Source organism: Nymphalis io, chromosome 4, assembly GCF_905147045.1.
Source record: "Nymphalis io chromosome 4, ilAglIoxx1.1, whole genome shotgun sequence".
Taxonomy (NCBI): domain Eukaryota; kingdom Metazoa; phylum Arthropoda; class Insecta; order Lepidoptera; family Nymphalidae; genus Nymphalis; species Nymphalis io.
This window is the reverse complement of record NC_065891.1, coordinates 7,017,625-7,040,845: the sequence shown is the minus strand read 5'-3', so window position 1 is coordinate 7,040,845 and position 23,221 is coordinate 7,017,625. Positions and strand designations below refer to the sequence as shown.

General features: G+C 32.5%; 1 protein-coding gene across 6 annotated transcripts in view; it reads left to right on the top strand.

Annotated features, from left to right (window-relative positions):
• LOC126768237 (teneurin-a) overlaps nt 1-23,221 on the top strand; it is a 110,106-nt gene that overhangs the window by 54,450 nt on the left and 32,435 nt on the right. Inside the window, exons 1-3 of one of the 6 annotated variants that reach the window (XM_050486216.1) lie at nt 5,408-5,477; nt 14,772-15,097; nt 21,234-21,293. The exons of 1 other annotated variant lie outside the window; for it this stretch is intronic. In XM_050486216.1, the coding sequence (XP_050342173.1) occupies nt 14,970-15,097; nt 21,234-21,293 (188 nt within the window). In that variant the 5' untranslated portion in view covers nt 5,408-5,477; nt 14,772-14,969. Of the gene's footprint in view, nt 1-5,407; nt 5,478-5,497; nt 5,699-5,830; nt 5,848-14,702; nt 15,098-21,233; nt 21,294-23,221 lie in introns of those variants that run through there. 4 more of the 6 variants (XM_050486217.1, XM_050486218.1, XM_050486215.1 and 1 more) reach the window with 4 other exon arrangements.

Here is a 23,221-nt window from a genome sequence, read left to right as displayed (position 1 = left end):
AACCCGTTGGAGTAAGTAAACGGAGCATGTAGGGCGCGTCGTGCTAGGATACCAAATCTCCATAAAAGGCAATCAGTGCCTTTACAATAGTTCCTTGTCGCATAAATTGTACGCCAACGCAAATGTCTTCCTTTACTTTACCATAACGAAAATATTCATTATTTTTATATCATTACAAATATATAAATGCAATATAAACATTGAATACATGCACGTTCCTAAAATTTTCTCTTTGATGTACCTCTACAAGAGCTAATCCAACAACCAAAATAAAATAATGCTACAAACGTAAGTAGATATGTCGGCAAGTCGGCAATAGCTTGAAACATCTTAATACTTTATTATCTGTCAAAAATATCATCTTACAAAAGCCTGTCTCCTTTTCATCCTCACATTAAAAACGCCGTTATCAAAGGCCTATTGAAATTCTAAATTTTGTTACGTTTTTTAGAATTAAGATTACTTTTTGTCTACGCAAGTAGCAGCTATGAATACAAAAAAAAAACATCCTGCAATTGTGCTTTATTCAGGAGAAACCGAATATAAATAAGCTACGATTTAATCAAATTTTAAAGGTTGTATGTCAATTCTAATCAGTGAATTTTAAATCATATCTTTGAACCATAAAGTTAATTGTTGCGTATTCTCTTTCTATTAAAAGTAAGACGTGGTACATGCCAAAGTCTGTTGAAACTTAGAACTACAAGCTATTGAATGTCGGCCTTAATTCAAACTTACTACAGCTTATTAATAGAAAAAGAATTCTGTATGTAATATATAATTTTTTTTTTTTATAATAAATATTTTTGGACCCGTTCGTATTATTTATTAATTGTAGAATTAACAACAAAATTAGTTGCCTGATTTTAAAGATACAGTTTATATTTTATAACATACATACCTAATAGAATTATGTACGTACGTATGTACGTTCGCCGATTCTTCTCAGGTCTGAAGTTTTTCTTTTCGAAGCGGCGGTACATGTTTTTTGACTATCAATAAGTAAGTGTAATGCTTCTATATAGAATTAAGTTTATTTTTAATATATAATATTTCAATATGGGCTATCCTTGCGTTTCTGTTATCGCATGATCACTGGAGGGACCGACGGGTGACAAACAGAATTCTTGTTCGACATTTATGCAGTGTCATTGGCTTTCAATAGAAATACTTCGATAACTTATTTTTTATCAAGCTACTTTTTTATTTTTAACATGTCCAGTTAATGTTGAACATCCATGGAGCCTTTAACGACAATCTAATCCAATGATTCAACTATAAAACAATATATTATGCTTACAATATAATTTAAGTCTACGGTGTAAATACGTGCCTATTTGAATTTTAAAATACATATTATTATTAATTATTTAAGTAAAAAAAGCAAACCGTTAATATATCACTGCTAGGTAAAGATCTCATCTTCTCTAAAGGAGATTGTTTAGAGCTTATTAGAGTATGGTGCTTCAAGGTGCTGTTGGTAGATAAACAGGTGACAGGTTTACATCCGAAACATGCAGGTTTTCTAACACAGTGGAATAAAAAAAAAAAAGTGATGCTTTTCAGGATTTAAACCCGCGATACTATTTTATCATCATCTTGCCGATTCATACACATATTAATCACCAATATTGTTATGCCTTTTAAAAATACATAAAATATGAAATCAAACAGATCTTAGATTGTAATTTCATCTTATATCTGATTCTCACAACGTTTGAGTCCATAAGTAAATATTAATATTTAAATACCTTGTCGAAAATTTCAAGGTACGGCAATGAACGCCTTGATCCGCATGATAACGACACTTCAAATTTTTTTGTAAATCAGTATCTACTTTCCTTCATTTCCTTTCACGATTATTTGATAAAGCTCAACCGGTAAATTTTAAACAGGTAATCGATGAAAACTTAAATAATAATTTTCTATCGTAAGTGAATGTTGTGAAGGTGGATTAGTAAACATAATAGTGAGTGGAGTGTGGATCGGGTGTAAATACGGAGGCGATCAGATTGGAACGAAGACAATACTTTTACGGCGAGGTGGCGGGTAGGGGAGCTATTGGTATGCGTAATGGTAGATCGAATTTCGTATTTGTTCGTGGAGTCGTTAACAGCACCTTCACGGTTGTTTATAAAGAAAACAAAACCCTTTAGCCTACGACGGGGTGTAGGCTGCGGGCGGGAAACCCGACCCTAACGAACTCACTAAATCCACCATAAATATCAAAATAAATTTAATATCAGCATTGTTACGGTATATGATTAACCTTGTACATGTTGGAAAATAATGGTTGTTGTTCTCAATAAATGTGCCAATAATTGTATGTTTTGGTAATATTTTTGCTGTGGGTTACGTTATATTTTTCATGGAATAAAATGCACAAAAAATATTTATTACCCATAAATAAATAATGTTATGTTGTCTGTAAACCTAACGTGACCATACGTCCTGTTTTGAGTATGACAGTCCTATTTTCTAATTATCCACTTGAATAAACTCCGCAATATCTCTCTTCTCAAAACAGATCGTCAGGGGCAATTAATTTAATTTAAAAAAAGAAGCCTTATAAACCGAATCTAATATTTAAAAGTTTTTTTTGAGAAGCAATTCACGATGATGTCACTTACTTTCGTTTTCTGCGTAGTTCTAGTTCTTAATTTCTCTTCAATTGTCAACTGGCCTGCTTAAAAAAGCTATTTTAATTGAATAAAATGGTTGTTATATTTAACAAACTAAACAGAAATTTTGCTAAATGGAACAACCCGGTTACAATTTCCATTTCTAGGTCACGCAACAGCTTACCATTAACAGTTTTATTAATAATAAGAAAAATAAAACTAACGAAATTTAAACAAAACCACTGTTTTGTTTAATTATTTGCTATTAAGATTGAGTAAAAACTACCAAAAGAACTAATTACTTCAAATAATAAATATAAAATATTCGCAACGTAAGAAAGGGCTTTTATAGTCATGCTATAATTTATTAATGTTAAAAAATATAAAAAAATACTTTAAAGTATGAACTACAAATAACACTATAGGCTCTCAGCGTTTTAACTCTGAAATACCTGACTTCGATTGAAATTATGACATATTGTAGGTAGCCCTAGATACGTTCAAAGTATCCGCGTATGGAACTTTATGATGTCCGTAAGTCTTGGAACACGGTATACCCGTGTACATACCAAAAAGTCGATGGCGCGTGAACGAAAGTCACGCGCCAAGGATTTCGTACCCACACGTCCGGGCTGTCCGTATGCTCGTTTTGCCTGATCATTCTACAGCAGCTTTTACGTACAAACTATGTTTTATTAAAGTCAGAAAATCGAACTGCTAATAGCTTTTCAGGCATTTGTCTTCGTTTGTTCTAGCTGCTGAAATTGATCGATAATAGCAAAATTTAACTTCGTACTATTCCTGAAGGTAAGTTTTTTAGTCTATTATTGGTACTATCATTTTTATAAATAAATGTAAAAAAATAAATATTATAATTATTATTATTGTGGTATAACAGTCACAAGTAACTTAATAAATAATAACCCACTCCTGGCAACCTCTCATTTTGCTATTACTCCTTCCTTCTCCTATTATAGTTAGAATTATTACAACTGTATTCACAAAATCATAAAACTATTATCAGAATATAATGAAGTACGAAAAAGTTCTTATATCAGTTAATATTTATGTCTAATTAATATTAATACGTTTCTCTTAATAATGTAAATTACCCTCAACGTTATCACCGTTTGTGCCATTGTACTGTTATCGTTGAGAATGCAAACGTGTTAATGATATCGTATAGCCCAATTTTGACAATGATGTTTACTCACCTTACTCCACCCACTCTTCTATGTAACAGCTTTGTATGCACATTATATACCACATTATCGAAGCAGAAACGGTGATCATTATTGATTGAGAGTTTCATTATGAGATTGGACTCGTAATTTGAATAATATGCACATTGAAAATTGGACTAGGGATAGCGCTTACTGCGATACGTTACATGAAGAAAATAATTTCGTTAGCAATACAATATTGTCCTATAAAATGTAAAAATCTCCAAGATTTATAGTCGTTTTCAATTATGTTACTTTCACGAATAAAATAATAAAGATGAAACACAAAATAGTTAATTAAAGTCAAGGATTTTCTTTACCTTAATAATTTTAAGTCTACGTTTTATTAGTCCAAAAAGTACAAATGACAAGTCGTTGAACTAACGTGCATAAAAACAATTAATCAATCTTAATCGTATAATGACAAACATTCCCGTTCTACAAATTTTATTAAATTACAATATATACACGTTTATGATGACTCCCACGCTACAAAGACTAGGCTAATAGAATATGCTAATCATAAATATATAATATAGATTTTTTTTCTTCATCAACGATCTCGTAGAATAACTGTCAAATACATCAGTATTAGTGAACAGAGACGCTGTGACTCATATTATTTATGTTGAATTATTATCATCAGATTTATATAAAAGTATATCATTGCCACTGAAAAATATTATTTCGTCTTCTATATTAACAGGTTGATTATTTTAAAGCTAAGCGGGACGGGTTTTTCCCGTTTATTTTCGTTCGTGCGAAAGAATCGAAGAGGTCTGTATCAATTTCGTGTATTCATTAATGTCTAGAATTTTTAAGCCTAAGCACTTTCTTATTAATAAAATTCATTTCATATCGTATTTATCTTATATAGTATACAGAATACTTGATTCGATTGGAAATAGCTATGTTTATTTCCTTAAAATTTTTGAAGGTTTAAGTTCCAAGTGAACTTGAAAAAAATAAAAATATTTCGCTAAAAAACATTTATTTTTCCTAGTTGAAAATGAAAGTTCTGTTTACAGTGTATTTAAACAGTTTAATGGAACAGCATAGGCTTTGCATACGCGGTGTCAAGATCACATTAGTGTACTGTCGCGCGTCGAACCACTGGCACAGCCGCGGCCCGCGGGTGACACGCGCCCCGTCCCCTGCCCCGCAACTTTCTCGCTACTCCCAACCCTCGCACCACGCATGCTCCAATTATAATCTGTTTAGGGATGTACAATGTCGATTTGTGCGGTTTTTTTTTTTAAATAAGAAACATTTCCCGATTCAGTTAAGGGAAATAGTTACCTTAAAACTTCCTATTAGAATAACTATAATGAGTTTTATAATTATATCATATTTTATTTGAAATTATCGTCAATACCATGAAAGGCTTCAGGTAAAATAAAACAAAATATTTGTGACATCTAACTAAGAAACTGACAGTGTTAAATAAGATAACCACCCGCGGTGGATAACTCGATATCTCGACATGGCATAGGGCTGCATTATCCGATCGTGTAGAATGCGCGCGCAGTGGCGTCGCGAAGAGGGCATCAAATCGCCTGCGGAGGGCGGCCGGTCCGCGCGTTCCCGCTTTCTATCGCGCGGTCACTCGACTCAACACCTCGGACGGCGAGAGGTATACTTCGTGCCCGATGCACGACCTGTTCCACGGTCACTGACCGATACCGTGCGAGCGGTCGCATCGTCTCTCGACCTCCGCCCTTACCGGTATTCGCCGCGACCTGAGGACGCCGTGAGCCCCTATCGTTTTCGGGCACTTTACTTGCAATGGCAGGTAGCGCCACCGATGGCGTGATACTCAACAATTTCTACGTCGCGCCGCAATATCCCTTGATCGTGTGTCCGACTTTAATTTATTTTTTATTGTTTCTAAGTGTTTATTATTCTCCTAAACTGTGTTTCGTAATGGTATGCTCCGAGTAACACGGCGCACGATAGCTCTCATGTATGTGAGTTACTAGCCCACAGGCATAACGACGTATAGCGTGAGTTTTTTATGAACTGCTCCAATTTTTTTATGAATGAATATGCGAGCCTATTCAAATGAAAGCTTACGACTCGTTTGCGTTAAAATAACTGTAGTACAACGACATAATATATTAAAGCTTTACGCATATTTCAGCGTTGTAAATTGTAATTATATAACAAGCTATACAGCTTTCAAAACATAAAATATTTTCTTAAATCTTTTTTCTTAATCTAATTTTAGTACACGAAGTTCCATTATTAGGCTAAGCTATATTTATTATTGCATTTATAAAAAGCAGCATCTATAGTAGTATATAATCCATCTCTTTGAATAATGTGTTTTCATCGTTTTCGAATGACATCATTATGATAGATAAAGGTTAAACTAATATAAATAATGGCATAAAGATACTCTATTGCTACATATTACTACATTTACATTTAATGATTTTGTTTACGATTTTGATTATAAGTAATTATTTACCGTATTTTAGTAATAAAATAAATTAGTAAACAGCATAGATCGATAAATAATTATAATTTACAATTGTTTAATAACTAACACTGTGATTTATTTATTAGCAACACAGGGTAACTATAATTTTATATTTGCTATTAGTTTGCTAAAATATTGTTAAAATAATTACATAAATACTTATAGCATAAAAAAGGAACTAACAAACTATACGAACATTAAGGCGCGTTGTAATATTCCTGATCAGAAATTAAGATATCCTAATCGTAATCTCAAACAGCGCCTTATAAAACTCGTTGTTTTTTAATCAGACTGATATAAAATGTGCGTTCAGAAACATAGCCGACGGATATATTTTAAATTCAAGCTTCAATATAAAAAATGCTTCAGAAAGTCTTCTAAAATTGAATTTGCAAAAGTTATGTACACGGAACACAATATTGAATTCCAATTTTATTTATTGAACTGCAACGGAAATTGAAAAGAACCACGATTTCGTTTCCGATTTATATTGTTTGACTTGTAGACCGCATGCCGTGTGCTTTATATGCACATGAACGTAATCTATTTCAAGTTACTGCTAAGTTTCTTGAATATGTGTTTCGCTATTGAACAAACTTTAAACTGTGAATACATTCCATACAATCGGACACACAACCAAGTTATTTGAATAAATACAGTTTCTGTTTGACGTCGAATAGAATCTCTTGTATTTCAAGTAGGTACCTAGAATTTCAATACTTTTATATTGAAATTGTTACAAATTGTGGTAACAAAAAATATTTCTTTATACTATCTTTTTTAAATTTTAGGTTTTGAAAATTACTACATAAATATATCATATACATACATACATTCAGTTTATTTATTAAGTGAACATACAAATCGCACTAATGTTGATTTAGGTTAAATAATTTAAAAATCACTGTTCTTTGTAAGTCTTTTTTCTTTTTAATTGATTATTATTTTTTAACCATTAATAACATTATAAAAGAGTAATAACTTTGAATTGCTCATTTTACAAATAATAATTCAACACAAAAATACTTTAAATATTTAGGGATATTCAGAGTTTAATGTTCTATTTATTAGATATGAATAAACAATATTTTGTATTATTCATTCTATACAAGTAATTAACGTTTAGCTAAATGTGAATTCTGCTAAAGAACCACCGGTATTACTCAGCAATTAGAATTGAATTTTGCTATAAGGCGTCTTTCTTTAACGTAATTCTTTAACTTACAAGCTATTAATACCCCCCTTTGTTGAAATTGTACCGGTATACATCAAAATTAATTAAGACCAAAGATTGTAGTATCAGTTTTCGAATATGCAATTACGGAAACATAAATTTTCCGATAGTATCGACAGTCAACCGAATGATAGCACTATAGAATTTATAAAAGCTTTCCCCTGACTTAATTGCAAAGTTTTTGCAGGCAAAACAACCGCTTTAATGCAATACGATGATAGGATAGGGAGCACCGTGTGTTGCAATCATTGTGAGGCAGTTCATAAACCGTTGTGTGAGCATGTTTTTAAATGGTGATAGGGGAAAGTATAAATTACAATGTAATTTATTTTGTCAATTACGCATTGACATTTATATTATTCACAATTTTGTGTTATCAACATTTTAATGTATAATGTTTGGTTTTTTTAATAACTGTTTTTTTTATGAATAAGGTAATAAATACAATACTATATGTATTGTATTGTTATGGTAATAAAAAAATATCTGAGCGAAATAAGTTTTCTATACTCAAGAGAAATGATAACATTTTATTTTTTTCTATTTATCACTTAAGATAAAAATGTTTCACAATATGTTCGATGTTTTTTTTTTTCATGTGATTGTCATTGGTATTGGATAGTAAGAACCTGTTCGTGGCACATTAACGGCAACTTGAACTCGGACCCCGACATCAATTAGGTTTGACTTGAACGCAATTATGTACTCAAGACTAAATTGCTGGAAAATTCGTCGATAGTTAATGGCTTAGTTTTAACCGTGACACATGACGAAGATTGCTTACGTTCACACGCTAATATCCAATTGTAACCGACTCATGATATGAAATAACATTTTAATTTTAAAAAAAATTGCGACTGACGCCGATACTTATCTACCAGCAATAATTTTATTAATTACGTATAGAGAAGATATAATACAATTTAAAAATAACATTATAAAAAAACTTATTTATTGTTAATATTTTTTACCGTTTAATTAGTCGTCTAGTACATTTTAATCCATAAAACTGAAAATCGCAAATGCCAACGGATAATGTCTTTTCCCTTTGTTTTTCTACTCCGTCACGTGTTTCAAATGAAACAACACGCACACATTGTTTGCTATAGCTGGTCTAATGTCCTCGGCTAATGCGCCAGCGGTCCGACAAGAGGACAATTTCCGGACTCGCCCCTGCCTACCCATTACGCTCTAGAAACAATTCTCCAAACATTATAATCATTAATAACAGAACGTTACCATTTGCTGTTGGTTGATTCCAAATATATGTATGATAAAACTTCAATAAATAGAAAGCGCTGACAAACATTATAGATCTAATGTTACAATAAATATCTATGCGTATGCTTTCGATGCTAGTTTGATAAAATTATTAATAATAATCTTAAAACGTGAAAACGCACTCAAGCACTTTATTTTAATGTACGCAAACATTTTGCATTATATGTCCAAAGATACATAAAAAACTAATTTGAAAAAAGTATGAAAAATATCTGCGGAATTTTATCATAGAACACGCATAGATCTGGAAAAAAAAATCTTGATGCGTAGACGTGAACCAAAAACTACTTGCTGACAGATTCGGGCCTAATGACAAATTCATCGTTAAAACATGGCGAAAGGCAACCTGAGCAAAAAATTTAAAAATAAAAAGTACACTTTATTTGTGGTTATATTTTGCAAGAAGTACATTTGTTTTGGATGCTGAAGTGAATCCAACGTCGCGACACGGCCCCTTTCAAAACAAGCGCGTCCGCTTCTGTCGGATGTAATATTGCTCGGAGAGCGTTTGATCTCTCTTTATAAAACTCTTCATACGTCAAATTAGAGGCGAATTTATTTTCTTCAAGTAGCGAGAGCAGCAAATTTAAACTCTAATAGATACATCTTATTCAAAAATAGATTTTATGTTCATGTATATAGTATGAAGTGTTAAAGAAAATATAAATAACAGATATATTTAAAGTGATTAGCTATTACTTGAAAGTTAACATTATAATAAGTCATCAAGTTAAAAATTATTTATGCTAACATTATTTTATTTGATCTGTACTATGTTGTATTTTTACCAGCACTAAAATGTAGTAGTAGTCATAAAACAGCCTGTAAAGCCCACAGCGTGGCTAATCTTCTCCGTTTTGAGGAGGTTTGGAGTAGAATACCACCACGTTGCTCCAATGCAACCTGCATTATGGTATATGGTAGATACACATGTGGCAGATTTGTATCGTGATTCCGATTTATCCAAGTATCATCACGGGGTTGTCCTGCACCACCGATTACGAAATTAATAATAAAAACATATTAAGCTAATGAAAACTTACTTAATGCTTGTCCGGGTTTGAACCCAAAATTGTCGATTAAGATTCATATGTTCAATCCACTGAGCCACTATTATAACAATATTTTATGTAAAGAAATGTTAATATGTTTAAAAATATATTTCATAAAATGCTTGTCCGGGTTTGAACCCAAAATTGTCGATTAAGATTCATATGTTCAAGCCACTGAGCCACTATTATAACAATATTTTATGTAATGAAATGTTAATATGTTTAAAAATATATTACATAAAATATGGTAAAAAATATTTTTCCATGGAGAAACGGGCGGCCTTAACTCGCAATTCGAACACTTTCAAATGAAGACATCAGTCTTCTTGGAAGTTTGCTTGTTTTCATATACGTAAATAAAACAAATGAAGTGGTGGTTTTTGATATTTTAACGTAGTCTACTATAAAAAGTAACTGTTTCACTTTTTGCTAATTCATACCCGCAGAATCCACATACTAAATAAACGGTAGCTTCACGTTTAACTGACCAGATAAAATGATGCATAAAAACGTGCTTTTTAGAGCTTTTATTCAAAATTTTTGATTTTGACTAAAGTAATTTAAAGTACAGTTCAGTTGATAAAAAGTTTTATTATCTAATGGCTTTAATATCTTCATTAAACTGGTTTAAGTACGTGAGTTAATGGAGTGAACGTATAATGATTAGAACAAGAAGAATTGAAACCTTAACAACATGCCTGATATTTTTATTTTGTATGTGTGTGAGTAGAATGAAACAATCCCATCCCAACCCATAGGTATCCTCAAGAATGGTATTGGAGAACCAACCCACTAGCAAAAGGGAGGTTAAGGTCAGGCATGTTGGCTGTTAAATTTTATCTAATATTTTTTATATACACTTTACATACTGTGCTTAATTAATTATTAATTATGTACTCAATGTAATGAAAAAAGGAAAATCAAATTATAATGATTAAGCTTAGAAACGGATTTATTATTTTTTATTCTAATGTATGATGTACCGTCTTTTGATAAATAAAAATTACCGCACGCGAGCACTGTTGCTCCCACGACAATTATAGTAAATATGTGCAGCAAATCACATACTCCGAAATGAGGCATAAAATGTTAGAGTGGAGGCTTGGGAACAAGACGGGCGTGCGTAATTACCCGTCGAGAATGTGGTCGAGTCCTGCGGCCGGGCAGCCTCCGACCGCGTCTAAACTAGGAATAAAGTGCTCATGTCGTACCCTTAACTCGTTAATTACGCCTAGAAACTAAATTCACATGTTACTGATTCTTTGAGTGAGGAATGAAAAGGTTGCATTGAGCTGGTTTGCTCAACTTAATGAAAAATTCTTTTATTTATAATGTCAATGATATCTTAATTAATTTTCAAGCAGTTCATCAAAGAGATCATAATGAAGTGTCTGATTATTCAAAATATTTTCTAAAACAGCTCCTTCAGCGATCACGTACTCGCACTTATCTCGAGTTTTTTCTTAAAGCAGTGTTGTCTGAACAAAGAGTGTTGAAGTGTTCGCCTCCTCGGGGCATCTATTAAGCAGACAGGAATCGTTTCCCACAGCCCGCTCTCGGCTCGTCACGGAATCAATATCGTCTTTTATTTTATGAAACGTGCTCCACATACACACACAGACTCTCACACGCGCGCACGTGTAATCGTATCCATCGCCACCGCGACTAGGGCCGTACCACATAACAATAAGTGAACAAATATAATGAGAATCCTGTAGTTAAAACGATTTTCTTCTCTGTTACGCGTGTTTATTCACTCGATCTGTTCCATCTTGGAAGCTTTAATTAAAGTCTGCCTTCAATCGTGATATTAGTTTTTCATTCGGTTAATTAACGAAGTTACTTGATGTAAAAAGTATATTTATAACTCGAATATTTATATTCATTAATGCAATTATTAACTAAGGTATTTTAACAGATAACTAGTAATATATAGCAACAAAATATAATTATAACATGACAGATCGATAAAAAAAATCGGTAATTTATTAAACATTTGTAAGTTATGTTAATATTATATTGCAGCATCCCTGCGCATAATATTACTCTCTTAAATAGTCCTAATATACCGAAGCCTACAGATGTCAAGCGAGCAGCGATTCATTGACATTTTTACGAGAAGAAACTTCAAACCTTTACGCCAATTAAAATAGTTGAGTAATTTTTTGTGGCGCAGTGAGACGGATGCTAAAACACATTTGGGTCAGGAACGAAGATTAATTAGGTTCAAACTATGAAGAGCTCTGTTAATGTAAGTGTAAATACACCGAGTAAAATGTGTTTATTTCACTACAATAGCTCTTACACTGGCTCTAGAGGTCTTAAAATGTATACAATGCAGCGTTAATTGCAACTGCGTTATTGTAAACTGTTGTGCGGACATGCTTAAATTGTTTACGACATTTAATACCTAAATATAATGCCTGGCCCATCTAAAGCACTTTACTACACAACATAATATACTAATTGTTTTCTAACTAACGCTTCTAAAATCTTTTAATCTTTTATTATAATAAGATTTTATAATAATTATTGATGGATATCATCTCCGAACAGAATATGAATATTCTATACTTAGCACATTTTGATATGTGGAACAAAAGATAGACGACATTCTAAGTTAAAGCCTCTATTCTTATTGGAAGCATAATATTGGCATGATAAATTTAATTTTAAATGTTACTCATAGACATTAAGTAAAGACTAAACTATTATTGAATGTTTTGTTTTCACTATTACACAAACACAGTACTTTTAAAATTAAGTCCTTATCCATGAAAATCAAAACTCAAAGTAACATTGTATCTCGACTAACGATAATAATACTAGCTAATTTGTACCCTTTCTATATATAAAACACTTGGGGCCCGTATGAATGTACTAAAGTGCACGTGATATGTAACGGGCGCAAGTTCAAGTGCGAAGAACTGCCAAGTTGGGTCAGATCCGTTTGTCTATGCGATGGGAAAACGTCCGTGGCTTCCTACTCGCCTTGTAAGAATAAACAGCTATTTCACATGCCATACAGTAAATCATCGAGCTCTCACAGCTATTAACAGATTCGAATGAAATCTGAATAGCCTAAAAATTCCTATGTATTCAATAGTGAATGAATGACATTTGCATTGGTTTAAAAATTCAAATGGTAAAAAGTATATTATTTTTAATTTATTTTTTTTAATTACCGACTACTTTCAATTTAATTTTATAAATAATTTTACATCTCTAGACAATTTTTATGTGTAACAATTCTTATTATGTGATTGTTTTAATGACTTCCAATTTTAAAATTTTACCATTTTATATTTTACAAGTCCAATTTATAAACGAAATACGGCAAAAATAAACGATTAACTAAATATGTATCACTAAAAGTGAATCAATTTCGAATTCCTTAAAAGATGTCCCAAAACGAAGTGTCCTCCTAACCTGAACAAAACTCACTTCGTACCTCGACAAGTAGCGCTCCGGGGACCGAACAAAGTTCAGTCGCAAGGGCTTTAAATTCCCTAATGTTTGTCAAAACATACTTAAAGCTGTCAAGAAGCGCTTAAATCAATTTATTATACAGGTAGTCGATTTTGGAAACATGTATGTTTACTTACATATACGTATAATGTATGTGTGGTATACATAATGTAAGTACATATGTATGTATGCAAATCTTGTGTTCGTTTTTTTTTAAAAAGACCGTATGGAAACCTCTGAATCTCTTTTTATATTCTTCTTATCCTTGCCGGATAATTCGGGCCCATAGGACAGGTTTTACATAATTTTGTCGCAACCCCTTATATTAGAGACGCGAAGTTTGTGTGAATTTGTATCGGTCGCAGAGGAGTGGCAAGTTAAATTAACAAACATTGAATAAATCACGGACGGTTATACAATTTTTGTGATCGTAAATAAAATTTGAGAAAGGGTAACGAGTTTTGAAAACAAACATTTCAATGAGTAAAAGGGTAACGGGTGCACGCCTGTCGTATTTGTCATGAACAATGTGTGGGGCTAATTGTTTGACATGCAAAGCGCCGAGATCAACAGCCGCCACTCCAGCAAGAGGGAACGTGGAGAGTGATATACAATCTACGTACCCACAATACCCTACTTAAAGCTTGCATCAAATATGAATTTGCTATTTTTGCTCACAGCTTAGATGTTGTCATTTTTTTCTATTGAATATTTATAGTATCTACATATTACGTTTGCTAAAGTTCATAACTTACAAGTGATGATGAAATGTATTGTTATTTAACTAAGAACACGAATAATACTTATTTTTAACAAAATTATAAAAGGGATCCCACATCAGGTCATATAACAATCTCATTTAAAAAACTTTAAATACGGAGGAAACATAACACTACAAGTACAAACATAATTTTAATAATCTGAGAAGAATTAATTTTCATTGACATTTATTTATTTAAATTAAAAAAAAAAACCTTTTATAGTTATAAAAATATATTTCAAGTCGCTGATATCAAAAATTTTAGGAAAATACAATATAAAGCGAACTCTCGTTAAAAAAAAACGTTTTGTTCACACTAAGCACAAAGCATATTCTTTGAAATAAATTTAACCGCATCACGTCATGTTAAACACGGATAGAACGGGTCCTGCTTTTCATTCGATTGCGTCAAGTCTATTACTTACAATATGCCGTCTTTCGTATGGGCCGCATTTTTTGTTCTTCACCTAATAATTCGTCGAGCTTTTATGGCACCTCAGCGCGAGCGCAAAAACTAAAGCTTAGGCGAGGGTCGAGCGGCTCCGCGGCGGGGCGTGCAGTCAGTCGCATACACTCGCTGAGACTGGTTGCGTGCTTTTGACGGTTAATCCGAAAACGAAATACGAATATCAAAAAACGTTTCTTTACAGAAAAGAGTTCCTTTTAAAAACTAATAACTAATCATGTTAACTCTAATAAACTAGTAGACAAAGTTAAAGTGAAACCCATGGTTTATTATGCTAATGAACGTTCAAATGATAGTGCGGCGATGTAAGTGATAAAGATTGGTAGTGATGTTGTGTTTGAAGACCGAAATATAGTTGTGCAGTGAACGTTAGTTCAGCAAAATGACGATGAAATCGCTGAAATACAGTGAGCGAGAGGATATGATGGAGGGGTTCAGCCCGGTACCTCCACCGTTACCGCGACGCCAGCCTGTCAGGAACATCTACGCAGAACCCTTCGTAGATCCTAGGTAAGTTTTAAGAAAGTTTTAGCCATGCCAAGTTTATTTTGTTTCTCATTTTTTTTAGAAGTATCAGCAATAATATTGATTTATCTCAGTTTTGTATTGAGATTTTCCTCAAACATATTTTATCAAAAAGGTATGAACAGTATAAGACCAGGCACTTTCGTCGGCACAGAAAAAAAACAATCTTATATCGATTATTTATTTTATCTGATATATCACCTTATTTATTTTATCAAAAAATTTCAAAGTTTAACTATTTGTGTGTGGTTACACTAACCAATTAATTTCTCCATCTTTCTCTCTCGACACAATACATTTAAAACAAAGCTAGTTAAATGCGGTAATTTGAGAGAAATTTCAATAATCATATTGTGACCCTTGCCACACATCATTAGTATCCTTTCATAAAGCCGTCATCGATAGGTCAGTTATCTATGTAAGTGATAAAACTAAATAATCGCTGGCAGTTACTCACAATCGTTCAATAAAATAAATCGCAAGACACAATAAATTTCGAAAGACATGAACATCAGTACGGTAGAATTTCTATTGAATCAACGAAGTATGATTCTATTTTTTTACCATAAATATAAAGTTAAGTAAAAAAAAACATAAAATGAGGAAAATGTCAATTCTATTGACTAGTTGAATCAATTGACGGCACTTGTTTACTTACGAACCCCAACAGTCTGCCCTTCCCTTGTAGTTGAACCCACTCCTTGTGGCTCTTCAAAGTAATAATAAACTGCCTGAAGCCAGAAAACAACTATTTCATATCGTAGGACTGAATAAACATGACGCGGAAACCCCACAATACTCTAAAGACCGCATAGCATTATTAAAGTAAGGCTTTACACAAAACTAATTCCGAGGCACTTATTCGGTTTGTCCTCTGGGAGTTCTGAGGTAAACACAATGGAAAAGGTTCAAGGTTTTCGTTTCCCTGAATTATATTAAAATAAATACTTTATTATTTGAACTTATATTAAACACGGAATGTATTTAATTAACAAAAATTTCCATTAAAAACACTTAGAAATTATATATAATAATAAAGGATCATATCATAATCATATTTAATAATAAAGGAACTTTATTTCAACATTATTACAGTTTTGTTGACTCCATAGTAATTTATCATTGCTTTGCAATATGCTTATTTTCCTTGCATATTCAGAACTGTGTTAATGGTTTTCGGTAGACAAGATAGTATCGCAGCGGATGTGCGGTTCTATATGTTCTGTCGTAAATCATATTTTTATACTTGGCGCACGTTCTGGCGACGTCGAGGAACACAGAGGAGCCGTTACGACCATCTGCGACACCCCAATTGCCGTTCAGCTTAATTTCGATAGATCCTGGGGCGAATCTCGACTGCTTATTGCTCGATCTTCGCGTCATTGACTTTACTTCCTGTATATTTGTATATAAACGATTTCGTATTTTATGATCTTGTATTAACCACGGAATGTATATATTGAACTAAAGATGAACTTAATATTTAACTAAATGTTTAGTAACATAACGTTAACTCGAATATTTTTAAATTTTAAAGTAACTTTTATTAATATATTTACGTATATTTTATATAACAAATATACATATAATATATATTGATAAAGCGAAAGAATGTAGTAGTAGTAGTAGTAGGGGTTAAGTAAAAAGTTAATTTCTTATTAAATCATGTAATGACAGCAATTTGACATGGTAGAGCGATGATCGATAACGGAAATTATATTTGAGTTCGTATTCCTTGTGTGAAGAACGTAATTTCCTTTACAATGTGTTAACAAGGTCTGAATACAAGCTCAAAGCATGTGACGGTTAAGTGCACGCAACAATAGCGGACTGATAACATCGAGGGTGCCCTCCGAGCCGTTTCTAACGCAGCAAAAACTCATCCTAAGGATAAAAATAAAACTATTACATATTTAGTAATGCGCTTATATTAAAATACTAATTATAAATTTTAATTATTATTTGTTGGTTTATCCTTCTTTCAACCAAAATCGTACTAGAAATGAAAATGTATCATCAATAGTAAGCGCTGGATTAAACTATTCATTTAAATCTTGAATATAATTTAATTGCAGACGATATATATTAGAGACGATAATTATTTCACTACATGTACGACTTTTCTCATTAATATATTTTATTAAATACACATATATACATATAAAAATAATTTCATAAGAGTATGATAATTCTATATAATATAAAGCGTATTTTTTTATAGAAAAAATAAATTTAGACCAAGTAACCTATTGTGTAAACAAAATAAGGTACGAAAACATATTTCCATCAAAATATATGCACGAATAAGCCCTTTAAGACCCTTCCCAAAGACACGATCAAAATTGTAAGAGTTTCGACGTCAAATATTTGTTCATTCGAACTGAAGTTTGTCCAAGCAAGAAATCATTTCCATACAACTAGGGCAGCGCAAACACCGTGCACACATCAAAGCCCAAAACAAACCTCAAACTTAGTTAATAACTTAGATAATAGCCTGGTACTAAAACACTTCCTCTGGTCTTATTATATGTGTGCAAAAGCAATATTTAACAGAAAAATAAATCAAATACTTAGAAAAAGAAGGTTCAATTTGGATACCTTAAATTTACCAACGGAAACTCAACTAATAAATAGCTTTAGTACTCTAATCCAACCTATTAATACCCGTATACTTTTAACTACAACTCTTGAGATTACACTTGAACTCTTCAAAAGCAACCTCACAGTACAACTACAGTGATTGATTGTTATGAAAGCTCGAACAACATCTTATTAATAGGTCGAATAATTAGAGGAAACGCCTCATCAAAACGTTCCGTGTGTCCCGATTGTGCGGTATATGAAAGGGGCACTGAGTGAGTACCGCATACAGCAATAGCTACCCAGTACTCGTCCAGGAAATTCAATTATCTTCTTTCGACGTTAATGTATAATATCAACACAATCATTTTATTAAACCAAATATTCGTACTTCAATCCCTCTTAATTGGTCTATTTTAAAGAATCCATTGACGTCACATATATCTTAAAACGAGCCACTTAAAGATTGAGGAGATCTTGAAATTTACTTTCATAATAAGGAATTTAGATAAATATTATTATATTCTTTTCAAATAATGTAAGCATTTATGTGTACTGCCACAACTTTGGTTAAAGCGGGATTAACAAAATTCCAACGTCACGAAGTTGGTCATAAATCTTACATATAAATGTTGATCAATAGGCCACGTTTTGAGTTACAAACACTCACATAAAAAAAATACTGTCACGAATAATCCTTAAAACTTATCTCTCCTAGCTTTTGTGAACAAACCACTTTTCGTTTGAATAATTTACTCAGTGAGGTGAGTCTCTGAATACAATGACGCGGCTGTAATAGTTTCCGTTTTGAATAAGAGATGCCTATTGTCTCTACAATATTGATTGACTTTGTTGTTTCTCAGCTTTGTTAATAAATATTGTATTCCAGCAGTTAAAAGATGCTATTTCCTTAAGTATACAGTACAAAAATTGAAGATAGAACAGGGAGGATAATTGTTTTTAGTCAGTTAACTAATTAATTAAAATCTTACCACTACAAAAATTAACTTTTTGTATTTATCGTAAGTGTGTTTTGATAAGCATAATATTTGAATTAAATTTTCTGAGCTATATATATATATAATAAATCTTTTTAATTTATATAATTCCAATAGCCTGGAACAGTTGTTTTTTTAAAAATTTCTCGATTTATATAATAAATCGTTAATCCATATTTAAAATAATGTAACTATTCGTTTGCTTATTAATTGGCATTTAGATTTACATATAGCAGATTCAACAATCTTTTAACAACATAACATACAGTTAACAAAATAATTACAATGGTTACAGTGATCTATTTATCTAACATAAAATATAATACATGTCAACAGAAATTTAAGAAAAATGATCCGTAATCCGTAACAGCCTGTGAATGTCCCACTGCTGGGCTAAAGGCCTCCTCTCCACTTTTTGAGGAGAAGGTTTGGAGCTTATTCCACCACGCTGCTCCAATGCGGGTTGGTAGAATTCACATGTGGCAGAATTTCAGTGAAATTAGACACATGCAGGTTCCCTCACGATGTTTTCCTTCACCGTAAAGCACGAGATGAATTATAATCACAAATTAAGCACATGAAAATTCAGTGGTGCTTGCCCAGGTTTGAACCCACGATCATCGGTTAAGATTCACGCGTTCTTACCACAGGGCCATCTCGGCTTCTTCGGCAAGAAAAATGATAATTACTCACTAATATACACAATAGATAACTATGTAACTAAAATAACAAATGTTTTTTTTTAGTTTGAAATGTGGAAGAAGTTGGTGATTTACTTTGCATGTCGAATAGTTAAATATAGCAATAGTATTTTTCTTGTAATTACAACAATTACTAATGTTTTTTGACTGCATCATCTTAAATTTCCATCAGGTACCAAATACTCTTAACTGACTTAATTTATCAATGCAAACCTGATGAGGTTATGAATCTTGACATTTTAATAGAGATATTCAATACGAAAGAATTTTTAGAAATTCAACACCCACGGATGTTAAGATCGATAAAGGTGTGTTCGCTCAGAAGAGCGTATCTTTGTCGAATCCTGCAATAATAAAAATAAATTATATTTCGGCTCTTTATTTCTAATATCCAGCTTACTAAGACCATTTGATCAAAAATTCAGGTATTAGTAATGTGTCGTCGCGTTTGGACTCTACTACCACTTACCATCAGGTGGAGTAGAGTCATTTGCCATTCCGGGGCATATAAAAAAGATGTGTCCATCTAAAATGAAAAATAATATAAAAAAGACAAAAATCAAATACGTACAAATAGACCCAGGCAGATTAATAAAAGAAAACTAAAACACATTAGAAACTTCTAACATGTGTACATAAAATAAAACTCAATGAATATATTATATAATAGATATTAAATATAATGGGAAAAATAATTATGTTATGGATCTTATAAATTATGTTAACATATACCGCGTTCGTGTATAGTGTCATATACAAAAGTTCATTGAACGCATTCTTGGATAATAATGAATGTCTAAATTTAGCGTGTAATATTTCGTCATGTCAGATGCATACCGGATCAGTGACAGTGACATAGACTGTATCGGTAACATCAGGAACGTCGCAGGGATATATTATGGCTCGTCAGATCACCGGACGCTTATCAACGATTTATTTTAGTCTAACCCGTTTTAAAATAAACAAACTGTCAATCTCGTACAGTCCGAATAAATACAAACTTACTTTGTCACTAACTCCTATAAATAACTGTAATGAATAGGCAGCTGGTGCTGCCGCGGTTATATGTAATGTCGACGATTCCTTCCTTGGATTTATATCTTTCCTTATTTGAATATTTATATTTGAAAAGTCTACAAGGCAATGATGTTATTGTTATATTATGACAATGCATGATTTATATATTTTACAATAAGAAAAATTATGAATTATTTTCTTTACAAAACTTATCATAATAGTTTGCCTTAAAGTTATATGTTTTAATATAGTTGAGTAGTTAAGTAACGGCGAATTTAGTTTGAAATGTACATATTTGGTGAGAGTTAGCTAAACAGACCACACAGGATGGCTCCATTTGTCTAAGATCAACTCCCTGTGAGATAACAAACGTGCAACGCGCTCCGTTCTACGCCACACTTATCTAAACACTTAACACACCATACACAAACAAAACAGCGCCCTAACTCACTTTTTTACCACGGAACGCCTTTTCTTTTACCCTTTAGGACTTCGCGGTACCGCGTACTTTGCGTGTCAAGCGCTTTTGTTTGTGTCCGGAAACTCATGCATTTTACCGCAATGTGCAGTTAAAGGAAGATACATACGCTAGCAGAGAAATGTCTTTTCGGTTTAATTTACGACACAAGACCACTTTAAACATAAAACTAAAAGAAGAAACTTCACAACTTTTTAGGTCAGTAATAAACTGAATGCTTTCAATAAGCCAACACATTATGATCTTTGATATAATATTGAGAAAACAAAAAAAACCTTTTAAGACAAGTACCCAAGAAAAAAGCTGCCGACGAAATCTTTCTAATAAAAGTTTTGGTCTTGTCCAAGGTACACGTCATCGGGCGTGACTAACGAATGGCTCGCCCTACAGACCCTAAATTCAGAGTCGTAAGTATCACTGAGCCGACAGCGCCGAGCCAGATATCTACGAAGGTTACCAACATTACCATAACTCTAACCGAAGTTATATACGTAATTAGAGACAACAATAACACCAAACACACGATATGCATTAATCCCTTTTGATTTGGAAGGGTTAAAGTGTCGAGACGTGAATCCCACATTATAACTACCCACGGAATCCTTATTAACTTTTATATATTTTATAGTCCAAATTCCAAAGTAGATATTTATAGAAATAATTACTGACTTCATTTTTATTTTTATTGTATAAGAACGATTTTTTTATCAGGTATGTATAATATTCCTATAAAAATAATTGATTTGATGGAAATACGACTGATTGTATTTCGTTTTACACAACGACAAATTGTTATTCAAATTGTATCCCATTAGTGAACGAACAGTCGTTCAATGTGTAAATTCATTCTACAAGAAATACCAGCTTAGCAATTCTATTGATCTGTGGTGAAAAACCAATGACCCAATACCCTATCATTTATTTGCGCCGGTCAACCGTGAAAAACTCGTGCAGCTTAAGTACTTCTAGTAAGTCGCTTCAAATAAATACACCATGCCACAAACGTTTAATGCCGCTAAATTTTACAAATAATAGAATTTAAAAAAAAAAGTTTTTCAAGTCAAAAGTTTTTCAAATCAACTCTTGATTGATGATCTCAATATAATAAATAGTTTTACATTTTAATAGCTGTATGTTAAGAATTGCGGGTTTCTTTAATGGCGCGAATTAATAACAAAATCGAACTCAACCGTACTTAATTGATAAAATATTACGCATAGAACTGTCCTTTAATAAATTTCACGGACCATGAGTTGAATATGAGAAAAAAATGGAGATGAGGACAAATTCAATATATTTCAATTGAAAAAGGGGCCCTATCTTGTGGGACAGAGCTAATGTACTGCAACCGTGAATTCGCGCCCCATTTCTCTCGGCTTAGTTACTCGCTCTATTTCTATGTTATGGCTTAACAAGAAAAAGCTTAAGAGTGGGCGCTTATATCAAATCTCTTCTTACTCCTTTTATAAAAGCTAAAATGTCACATCTCTAAGTTACCTCTCGCTACTTACAACTGCACTTTTATTGCATTTTTATTGTAATGTAGCTTTCATTTTGAATGTCAAGTTAATTATATATGGGTTATAAAGTTTTACTGCCTAACTTTAGAGTAGCTTTTACAATAATGTCAAGAATAAAACAATTTCATCGTTAACATTGTATAAAGTATTATCTTTTTTGTAAAGAATATTTAGAAGATTGAAATAACATTATTTTTTCTTCAAAAAACATTTTATTTTCTAAATTAAATTTTATTTTCTAAATAAATTAGTAAATTAAGAAAAAAATAAGCCATTGGTTTTATAATAAAATCAAAATTAAACAATTACTTGTTGTTTCAAACTCAACTTGAAGTTTACAGATAAAAGCTGAAATATACTTTGATATAGATATATCAAGGGCAGATGCCCTTACGAGATAATTACACATACACACACACATGCGGATTGAATTTGATATGGTAGGTAGTGAATAGTAAGGGTGGGAATGCGATAGAATTTTTCAATCAGGCAACAGCCAAAAAATATTTACAGTATAACCCGAGGCAGTAGGGAGGACAATATTGTAGAAGGATGCGAGAGGCGCCCGCGGCGGCGGCACGGGCCTTCCGTTTCTTTGTGCCTTTGCCGAAATAATATTGAACTCGGGGTAAAATACGACCGGCCGGGGGCTCGCTTGCGAAACCGTTTTTCCGTTTCGGTGAACAATAGCAGCGTTTAGTTAAGAGCTGCGTTTCGCACTGAGCCGAGACGCCGATGGTTATCTAAAAAATACCTTTCCACGCTCATCATTTAAAATACGTTCCAGGTTTTTGTATGATGTCAATTCTATTGAG